The following is a 10,736-nucleotide window of genomic DNA, read 5'->3' as shown; positions in this document are numbered from 1 at the left end:
CGGCGTCGTGAGGAGCTGGGACACCCCCCGCCTGCAGGCCCTGCGGAGGGGGTTTGTAGGCAAGCGCTGGGAGGAGGAAGCCGCTGCCCCCGCGTCGTGGGGGGCTCCGAGTCCTGCCTGATGCCTTCTGCCCCGGGACCCCGTGGGGGGACTGCCCCGGGGCCCCACAGGGTTGTTTGTTCCCCTGCAGAGTGTTTTCCCCTGCAGAGTGTTGCTGGGCCCTGTCGCTGTGATCGCTCTGTGTGTGCTTAGCTAACGCACCCTGCACACCCCGACTCGGGCACCTGCACTCCATCTGGGTGCCTCTTGTCACCTGCCTGATGCTCCGGTATCTGCGAGTGGCCCTTGCTGTGGCTGTGTCCTCCTGGGCTCCCAGGAGGTTGTTGTAGTGCTGCTGTGGCTCAGGCGGTGTTGTAACACACCCAGGAACCAGCCCAGGAGCATGGCCAGGTGTATGGCTGGCAGGGAGGCACAAAGGAGTCTCTCTGAAGCTGCTCTGAGTTGAGGGCTTTTGGGGAAAGCAGGGATTGTGTGTTCCTGCCTCTCTGCCCCATATCAACCCTCACTGGAATTTCTGCAGCATCTTGTGCTGGCTGGAGTGCCTGACTGTCAGTTGTGCTATTTCCCTCTGGAGGACCTAGCATTAACTCCTGGGATCCTCATGAGCGCTGTTTGCTTAGCAGAAAGCAGAAGGAAATCTACGAGTCAGAGCATTGTTAACCTCTCTCAGAGCTGACCAAAAGTTCTCCCGTGCTCGTGCGTGCTCCTGGGCATTTGGAGTCCAGACTCCTGTGAAGCCTATCAGAATATTCACATTCTTTAATAGTCTGTGACTTGCCAAGTGCTACATAATGATGGGTGGGTGCAGTGGGAGGCGTAGGCAAGGTTTCTGTAAGACAATGTAGGTGCGAGATGTGGAGAGGCTGGGGGGAGATTTTGCTTTTATTTTATCATCAGTCCCCAGGCAGAAAGTTTGTAGGTAAAATCTGACGTTGGCTCAGTCTGTTTCTGCCAACTATAACAGGAGGTGTTGTTCTTGTAAATACTGCTTTCGAATTTAACAATTCCCTGGTTTCTAAGTGTTTACATTCTCCCCTACTTGCTTCCATAGCTGACTTTGATGAATCTAAGTCCCCCAGCGTAGAGCAGCTGGATACGCTCAAAGAATTTGCTGGAATTGCTGCTGGAGCCACAGCTCCCGAGAGCCTTGCTACTCTTGCGTTTCTTTATATGTGCCTGGCTATTTCGGCTAAGTATGGGTAAGGCTGTCTTCCTGCCCTAAACTCAACGTGCTGTCTTGAGTGTCGTTCACCATTAATTGCTCCTACAGGGTCTCTTTTGGAAGAAACAAAATCTTTGAGGCAAAATCAGAAATTACAAGGAATCTCACTTCGTTGAGGTTCTGAACATCTCAGGAGACACTTGTCAGAGCTGAGGGGCTTGTGGGTGGGGTGCCCCAAGCAGGTGGGCTGGGAATCAGCTGCTGTTGTTCAGATATCTAGCTTTGAGGTGATAAAGTCAGAGCAGTTCATCCCACCCTTCCTGCACCGTCAACAGAAGCAGAGACAGATATCCCTCTGGCAGGGAGCTCGTGTTATCCTGGCTTAGGTTAGAAAAGCTGCTACAGAAACGAGCTGTGAATTCATTGTCTGAGCTAAGTCTGATCCCTCTTGTGGGCTGAATCTCCCTAAAAACAGGAGAACTCGGTGTAACTGCAGCTCAAGGCTGTTCCAGTTTCTGAACATGTCCAATGCTGTTGATGGTACTGGTGTAAGGTACTGGTCAAGTGCTCAGGGCAGTGTCTGATACAGCGCTGCTTGCTATTGTAAACCAAGTCAGAACCTGACTTCAGTATTCACAGCAAAGAAATCAAAGGTTAAAGCGTTATGATGTGTAGCTGCATCGTGTTTTGCTTTGCGGTCTCTTGAGTTGCTTGGCGATAGCGCTGGGGCTGTCATCAGCCTGCTCTGAAACTGTCGGTTCATAGTTCCCGTCACTCACCAGCAGTGAAGAGCTCCTGGGTTTGATGCTGGGGGCTGTAACGCGACCTGGACACGTTCAGCGGAGAAGAGGGGCACATGGGCACGGATATGTGTGTGCTCCATCTTCCCGATCAGCTCGTCACCCCACTGGGATGTGACTCCACAGTTATGGATTTGGGATATGTAGGCTTTATTTAGAAATACATTTAAAATCATGTTTACAACAGTCTTTGAAGGGTCTCTCTATGGTGCTACTCGAGTATTTAGTTACCGAGTGCCCCTGCTAGCAGCTTGACAAGCTGTGCTAATCACAGATCCATTTCAGCAGGGCTTTGTTCTGGTGCCGTGGCTTAGCCAGGCCCCTCGGCTGTGCTAACGGAGCACTCCTGAAGCCCGGGTGTGGCGGGTGCGTGCACGTGTGCTGATGCTGCCAGCGTTCAACCTGCGATCCATCCTCACTGGCATCTTTTGCCTTTGAAATGTTGTCTCAAGACGGAATTCAAGGTTGTTGTGTCACATCCTGTGTGTTTGTGTTTCAGAGACATTCCCAGCATGGACATACTGGTGTGGTCCGAGCTGCCCACAGGAGCGGGGCTGGGCTCAAGTGCCGCCTTTGCTGTCTGCTTGGCGGCGGCCCTGCTGACGGCCTGCGGAGCCATCTCCTGCCCTCTGAAGGAGGGAGAGTCCACAGCCAGGTAACGCACCTGCCCTGGGGCAGCTGTGCTCTCTGTGTCTTGCCTTTTACCTGCACAAATTTTGGCACTGGCACCTCTCCTGGTTTCTCTGGCAACTGCTGGGTTTGGGCTACAATTGTGGGCTTGGTAAAGAGATAAAGTAACTTGGTAAAATTAGCACCTAAAAAAAAAAGCTTTATTTTGCCAAGCAAAATGACCACACAGTTTAATGTGGTGATTTTTTTTTTTTTAACCTCTGTTTCCTCTCCGTCCCTGAGCATCTTCCAGGTTTTGCTTTGAGTCCTCAAGGACTCGAGGATCCTTTCTGGTTTTTCTGCGTTTTCATATGATTTGTTTTTTCTGCATGTGGTACGTTTCCTTCTGATCCCCTGGCTGAGTTTCCCCTTTATCAGTGGGTGGTGAAAGGGATTTTCTTTCCTTCTGCCCTTAGGTTGCTTTCCCTTGGAGCTCAGTCTTGAAAAACTGGTCTGCTGGGCTGTGTGTGTGAGGAGGCTCTGTTCAGAGATGCGTATCGCAGCTGGGGTGGCAGAACCCTCTATTGTGCGCTCCGTGCCAGGTGCAGCCTTTTATGGTTGGCTTCTGCGGATTTTCTGTGGGCCTGAAAGTGAGACAGCAAGAGGGGATGACTGTGTTCTGCTTCAAAAAGCGAGTGTGCAGCCTGACCCAGAAACATGTTCCTACTGTGGAGCAGTTTGTGCGCCGTGCTCAGGCAAATCTCCCAAATCGTCCCACGGCATGAGAAATGAAAGGCCAGTTCCAAACCAGGCAGCGAGCAGCGAGGATGTCTTCATTCCCTGCTCACACATCTTAGCTTCAGCCTGTATACAGCGTAGGTTTGGTGTTTTTTTAATTCCAGCTGGCATGCAGAGGGGTAAGTGAGAGATGGGGGTGTCAGACTTCAGAAGGTTTTTGCTTAACGTCGCAAGAAAAGAACAGCGTGATATAATGACTCCTGCGTAGAGAAGAATCGCAGCCTCTCAAAGAGGATTAAAAACAAGTGGTTTACAGCAAACTGCGCTTCTATTTTGAGTAGCGGTGGTGTGAGCTGTTTTCCTGAATGCTTCACAGATTAAATATTGGCAAGTGAAATGAAAGGTGTGTGGAGATGGATACAGACATTCAGCTGAGGCCCAGGGAAGCAGGGAGTTAGAGGAATCGCCTGCCAGATAGCAGGTGCCTCTCAGAATTTCTGCCTTGCCTTAATAGGAGCAGTCACTGACCACCATTATTTCATGTAAGAATGTGTGATGCTTTTCCAAAGTCTATGTTTGTGCCTCTGCTCCAGGATGCTCTGGGCCCCCTGTTCTAAAAACCTGTCGGATGCAGGTTCCCGCTGCACCAAATGCCAGCCCTGATCTCTGCAGATCATCACGGATGCTGAGCTATCTGATGCCACCGTGCATTGGGCCACTTGAGCGGTGGCTTGGGACGTGTGCTGCGCACCTGGGCTGTGGAGCAGGCAGCGCTGTGCCCCAGGGGAGGCTCAGAGGTGTGCATTTGTGTGCCTCTGTGAGCCTGAGTGCGTTACGCAGGCTGCAGGAGGGCAGGCTGGCTCCCCGGGGTGTCGGGCTTCCCTTGGGGTGCCAGGGTGGGAGCTGGTCCTTCAGCGTGGGGTGAGTGAGCAGGTGTGAAACAGGCTGGTGAGCTCTGAAGGGTGCATGCCTTGCAGAAGCAGGCCCAGAGCAGTGAGGTTTTGAGAGGCGCTGGGGCAGAAATCCCTGTGGGGGAATCGCAGTGAAGTTGCAGCCAGCGATTGCTTTGTAACCGGCAGCTCTGCGTTTGCTTCTTGTATTGCTCCAGCCCGTTAATTAGTGTGTTCGGTCAGGGGCCTTGATCCTCGCTGAGCCTGACCCAGCACCAAACTCTTTGTGCCAGGATTTAAACTCTCAAAGCTCTTACCAATTTGTGTGGCTGCTTTTAAGACAACGGAAAGACCCGCTTTTGTGTTTTTAGCATAACACCTTCTGGATCTACATTTGGTTCCCGTCTGTGCTCGAAGTGCCAGCTCCCGGTGCAGGCCGAAGTGTTAGGAGTTAAACCCTGCAAATCAAAGCCTTTGCTGCAGATAGTAAATGAGTCCTAACTGCACCTTTCGACCCACTTTGTGAGGCTTCTGCAGCTGAGCAGCTGGCAATTAGAAGCTGAAGTCGCACATGTGAAATGCCACTTTTATTATTCTCTTCTCACATTGTGCCTTCTGCATCTATAAAAACACCATCTCTGCCTGTTGGTGAGCAGGATCTCAGGCCAAGAGGTGTGGTAACGCAGTGTCAGGGAGGCAGGGATAGGCCTGGACCTGCATTCCGTTAAATTTTATCTTCCCTAGGCCAGGGCTAGATCTTCTCCCTGAATCTGTTCCCTCCCTCACTGCTGGCCTGCAGCGGGAGCACCAAGGAGCAGTTGTGCCCTTTGTTGCTGCCTCTCTCCGTGGAGCAGCGCCAGTTCCCCTCATGGGCTGGTTCCGGTTGTATTGGAGTCGTTTTCTTGCCTTTCAGGTGGACAGAAGAAGAGCTGACTTTAATTAACAGCTGGGCCTTCCAAGGGGAGCGGGTGATCCACGGCAACCCCTCAGGTGTGGATAATGCCGTGGGTACCTGGGGTACGTATGTGCTTGCAGCTCCCCGGTGCTGAGGAGGGGGTGGCAGAGCAGCAGCCGCGTTGCCGTTCTCCGCTGCAGAGTGGGCACCAGCTGTGGGAGGTGGTGAGCAGACACCACAAGTTGCATTTCTGCAGATAAGGCTTTGTTGGGGCTGCTGCAGGGACACTGGAGGGAGCAGGTTGTCTCACTGCACTGAGGTGCAACAAAAAGAAACAAAACTCCCAAATTCGGGTCCCTGTTTTGACCTGAGTAGAGGGAATCCTCTTCTGACTAGGTTTGCCCCATCTGTAAGCTGGGATTGGAGCCAACTGTGCTGTTGGGAGACTTGTTGCCGTACCACCAGAGATCTGCACCCCCCAGGCCAGTGCCGTGGGGCAGAGGCTCTGCTGCAAATAACTGAAATTTAAACATTCTGGCATGAACAAAGAAACCTAATCCTGTCCCAGGGATAATGCAGTAGAAAATGCAGTTGGACAGCTGTCATTTAGTTTCAATTAGCAGAGACTTCCAAGTGTTTTGGAAGTGTCCTTGGAGACTTTTAATAATCTTTCTAATGAGACCTAATTGTAATGCCTCTGTAAAAGAGGAGCCAAGTGAGACATTCCTTCTTGACAATGAAATTCTGTGCTGAAGGACGGCTGCTGACACGAGTGCACACGTTCAGTCCAGTTTGAAACCTGTGTGCTTGGCTCTGCCTCAGGGAATCGCTCTTTGATTCTTTTTTTTTTTTTTTTCCAGTAAAGATTTAATGCTGCCCAAACTCTTTGCCTTTTAAAAAATATTTAATGTGATCCCAGAGTGGAGGAGAGCAAAGGGAAAGGTGTTCGGTTAACTACGTCCGGCCAGAGCCTCTCATTAAGTCAGCAGGGTTAGGCAGATTCATGCTGGCTGAGAACACGGTTCATTTAGCTGGTGTTTCTTGCAATTACTGTCATATGCTCTGGGCGAGGTTCTAAAGATGAAAGCCCTCCTGTCTCCTGCGACACTGTGTTATCTCACGGCGTACTGAGACAATGCATGTATTTTACTTTAGGTGGAGCCCTGAGATACCAGTCAGGAAAAATCACACCATTAAAGAGGTAATATTTGAGTTTAAAAATAACACTTGCAGAGGGTGGGTGGAATATGTCAGAGAGGCATTGGGTGGAGCGCGGAGGGTATGAGATTGATGGGAGATGGCTAACAGTGTGGCGGAAGGGCTTTGTAGCCAGATTTTGCCATGGATGTGGGTAGCTGGAGTGTTGTCTTGGTTTGGGGTGGACGGGAACAATGAAATGTTTGGTCATTATCTGACATTAGATGAACACAGCACAAAGGATCAATATTAATTTCATGGCATTATGGGCAGCAGGAACAGATCTGCTCCTGGCAGCAAATGACATTGCAGGGAGGGGGAACTTTTTGCTTACCTGGTGGTGGGACTGCGTGCAAACCAAGCTGCAGAGACAAATCCAGGTCCTGTATGCTCCTCCTGCCAAGGAAGTATAATCTGACTCCATTAAAATCTTCCACAGTGCATGAAATTGCTCCATTAGCAGTTAATGGCCACTGCTGGCTAGTCTCGCAGATAGTATTTCGAAGGGAGAATTTTGCTTGAAAAACATGAATTTCAGGAAATATGTTACACTCCTATTTATAGCACTGGTACAGTTGTTCCTTGTATCTGAGAGGAACAAGCCTGAACCCAGACAGCACTTAAGCACTGGTTTAACTTTTTTGATGCTAATGGGACTCTGTATCTTGGGAGTCTTGCTCGAAGAAGCCTTTTGAGGCAGAAGGAACTGTGGCTGTCTGGACCGCGGGAGCTGCTGGGGGACTGTGAAGGAGAGAGGTGAGGAGATATCTTGTTGCTTCCAGGGTGCCAACACTGAGGATCTTGCTGACCAACACAAAAGTCCCTCGAAGCACCAAGGTCCTGGTGGCTGGTGTCAAAGAGAAGATCCTGAAGGTGCAGCACCTGCGTAGTCGTGGGGATGGAGATGTGTGCTGGGGCAGGGTGGGGGACCCCTTGTGGGGGACTGCAGGTCTCACAGGGATCGCTTGGGACATCCTTCCTGTGGTCACAGCATTCCACCTGCTGCTAGTTAACACACAGCTACCCTGGGTATAGAGGTTCAGCCCACCTCCTCCCTCCCTCCAGCACTAACAGGGCTTGCCACAAAAATCACCAGTTCCTTCCTCTGGTCTGTTTTCCTTTTTTCTTCCAGTTTCTGCAGGTGGGAACAGCTTACCATTGCCCTGCTCTGCAGGGGGCAGTTCTGTGAATAAGTAGACCCCAGTGGGGTGAGGAATTGTCCAGCTCCAGGAGCCGGGGCCTGGTTTTATCACAGTGGTATTAGAAGACTAGTGAGCAATCTCCTCACATCTTGCCTTCCCCCCTCCTCAGTTCCCCGCTATAATGAACCCAGTGCTGGACTCCATCGATGCAATTTCTCAGGAGTGCCAAAGTGTTCTGGAAGCGATGCCTGCCAATCCATCACCAGACTATTACCCTGTGCTGGAGGTAAGGGGCTTGTTCGCCGGTATTTTTAGACACTGTTACTGTTGAACATCAAAATGTCATTTAAAGAACATTAAGTCTAAGAAAAAATTTGATAGCAGGAAATGTTCAGTTCCGAGTGAAACCGTGGTCTGTGTGTGCTGCTTTTAATGTCCTTCTTGGAGCCAAGGGACAGAAGATGCTGCTGGTGTCTCTGCACAGCAGTGCACAGGGAGGAGGGATGGTGCTTTGTGGACCTGTAGCTCTGGAGGTTTTCTTTCCCTTTGCTAAGAAATGTGGAGTGGGTTCAGGCCAAACGCTGTCTCCTTGTGCCACGGGCCAGCCGCGCTCGTTCTGGCAGTCGCTGCATGTGAAGCAACAGCTTTGTCATTGCCAAGGCTGGAGTGAAGAGCAGAGAGCCCAGCAGCCACTGGTCTGTGAGGGACTGGTCACGAGCCAGCTCCCGTTGCTCTGCACTCATCCTGGCTCCAGAGAATAACAGAGTTGTGCCCAGAGCTGACCTGACATTGATGCATGAGGTGCATACAGAGATCTGTGTTTGTCTTGGCTTTGTTCAGAGCAGGAGAGGCTGCCGTGGTGGGGGGAAACGTGCTTCCAAGTGGAAGAAGTTTATTGCAGTGCTGAGAGCGCTGTAATCCCGATTCATACAGCCGTGGGGTAAGGATGTGTGGCAGTGTCCCAGCTGAGGCAAACCTGGCCTGGCCCTGGCTGCCAAGTGACTTGGATGCTCAAGAACCATTTGGTACCAGCACTGCAGTTACTTGTTGGCATCTGGATCCCTCCCCTCGGCTCTCCTGTGAGGACCTCTGCTTGTCCTTGCTCTTGCTGGTAGGTTGTCCCCTCCACAGCCATGAGAGTGCTCCAGAGGCGCAGGAGAGGGCTCTGGGGTGGGACAGAGCTGCTGTCCCAGCTCAACCTGTGCCACCAGGGCAGGGCTGCTCTGTTGGCTGATGGCTGTACAGCCTTCTCCTCTTTGCTTCAGGCTGTGTTGCACCTCACTGCGTGGGGGTGAACTGCTGCTGGGGCTGCAGCGAGCACGGGAGGGTCTCCCGTGGGATTCACAAATCCTTCTGCTCCCTTGGCACTGAGAGGGCGATGGGTTTCTGTGCCTGTCAGGGTGGGCTGACCCGAGTGAGGGCTGAGCTGGCAGGGCTGGGGGGGATCTGGCGTCTGTTTGCAGCACAACTTCAGACGGCTCCCCTCCGCCTTAACGCCACGTTGCTCAGGCTGCTGGAAGTATTGAGGGATGGGGAAGAGAAGGGTTAATTTGGGGTGTGCTTTGAGATCCTCACATGGAAGATGCCAGAGCAGCCTTGTGTACAATGCCCGGGAAGCAGCACTGCAGTGAGCAGGTTTCTGTCTTGAATCTATTGGTTTGTCTTGTGCTTGAAGAGCCCGCAGAGGCACAGTTGATTAAATGCAGCATATATATATATGTGGCTGTTTCTGAAATGTGCAATTCTGGACAGCGATGTCTTTGAACCATCGAACTAGTCTACTGTGTCATAAGCTGTCATCCGATTCCTGGCAGATTTTGGATCAGGAGATGACAGGTGTCTTGGATCATCATAGACAGTGCTGTGCCCTCACTCAGGCATATAAAGAGGCCTCGAGATGGACGTCTGTCCAACCCAATGCGGAGTTTGTGATATATGTGCTCTGCGTGCCACTGCCTAATTCCTCTCCTCACATTTGTTTAAACGCAGCACAGAAATGGGCTGGAGGTATGGAGAGGGATGATTTCTGTATCGTCCCCTCCTGCGTGGTGTTGGCAGGAGACCCACACGGCGCTGAGGGAGGGTGATGTGACTGACACCTGCCACGCTGCAGCGGGGCTCCTGCTGCTCCCTGTGCGGGGGGGGAGCCGCAGCAGGGGAGCGCCTGCTGGCACTGGCTGGAGCAGGGAGCGCAGGGCTCCTGTTAGGGAGCATTGCTGTGACTGCTCCCATCCCAGCGGGCTCCCTGCTGGTGACACCCTCTGGGACAGCGAGGGGAACAGGTGCCACACACCGGGGAGATGATCGAGTTGTGGTGTCAGAGCAGCGTTGTTGAGAAGGAGCTTCCTCCGTGGATGGTACTGATGAGCTGGGAGGGCACTGCGGTGCTCAGTCAGCTCCTGGCCCTGCTCCAGGCTTGCTCGAGTGCGGGCCAAGCCCTTCCCGCTGCTCCTTAATTCCTCCCCTCTAGTACTGGGAGGAGAGAAGCTGTAACTCCCCCCTCTGTGGTGGTGTCTGTCCCTTGGGCCGTTTGGACTCTGCTGTGGCAGTGTTCTCCAGGAGCAGCAGGGTTTGTGGCTCGCGGGGACAGCGTGGAAGAGAGGCACTTGTGGCTCACCAGAGCTGGGCAGCCTTGGAGAGTGGCTGGTGCTGCCCTCCCCCTGAGGGAGGACCCTCTCCACCCCACGGGTGCTGGGTGCCAGATTCCCAGCGTGGTGCTGGTGACAGGCCCCTTGGCGCTCAGCCCAGGGCCCGCCTGCGAGGAGGGAGGAGTGCTGCACAATGCAAACAAGGGGAGGTAGCTCCACGCCGCCTCTCCAGCGACGCAGTTTCAGATTTGGCTGTGTCAGAAGTCCCGTGGATTTAGTTACGCTGGATGGATTGCAGAGCAGGGCAGGGTGACAGCCAGGAATGAGAGATGCTGGCTTTGTGCCCTTCCCACGGCCAGCGAGGGGGCTTGCACAGTCTCCTGCTCAACACTCGTGTGACCGGGGAGAGGTGAAGCAGTCAGGAGGTATCGGGGAGCTCTGATTTACTGCCTGAAATAAATGCCTGCTGGCAGCTTGCAGCTATCAGGATTTTCTCTGAGCAATGAGGTCCAGAAGCTGTTGTTCCCCTGTCACTGGTGGGCAGCAGGAGTACAAATGATGAGGGGGACAGGGACAGACCCTGGCTTTGACTGCTGGCCAGTGCTGCTGGACCCTGAGACATGCTGGTGGTCAAACTCCCTGCAGAAATGGGGTG

General features: G+C 52.7%; 1 protein-coding gene across 1 annotated transcript in view; it reads left to right on the top strand.

Moving 5' to 3' along the window:
• Positions 1–4: 4 nt before the first annotated feature.
• Positions 5–10,736, top strand: part of MVK (mevalonate kinase) — a gene marked incomplete at its 5' end in the record, with an annotated part of 11,508 nt that continues 776 nt past the window's right edge. The window contains 7 exons of the mRNA XM_010077413.1: positions 5–59; positions 1,112–1,259; positions 2,522–2,677; positions 5,173–5,276; positions 6,310–6,355; positions 7,134–7,224; positions 7,663–7,779. Of these exons, the coding sequence (XP_010075715.1) occupies positions 5–59; positions 1,112–1,259; positions 2,522–2,677; positions 5,173–5,276; positions 6,310–6,355; positions 7,134–7,224; positions 7,663–7,779 (717 nt within the window). The remainder of the gene's footprint in view (positions 60–1,111; positions 1,260–2,521; positions 2,678–5,172; positions 5,277–6,309; positions 6,356–7,133; positions 7,225–7,662; positions 7,780–10,736) is intronic.

Source organism: Pterocles gutturalis, unplaced genomic scaffold (assembly GCF_000699245.1).
Source record: "Pterocles gutturalis isolate BGI_N339 unplaced genomic scaffold, ASM69924v1 scaffold43673, whole genome shotgun sequence".
Classification (NCBI taxonomy): domain Eukaryota; kingdom Metazoa; phylum Chordata; class Aves; order Pterocliformes; family Pteroclidae; genus Pterocles; species Pterocles gutturalis.
Note: the sequence above shows the minus strand (reverse complement) of the source record. Positions and strands in the feature narration are given on the sequence as shown.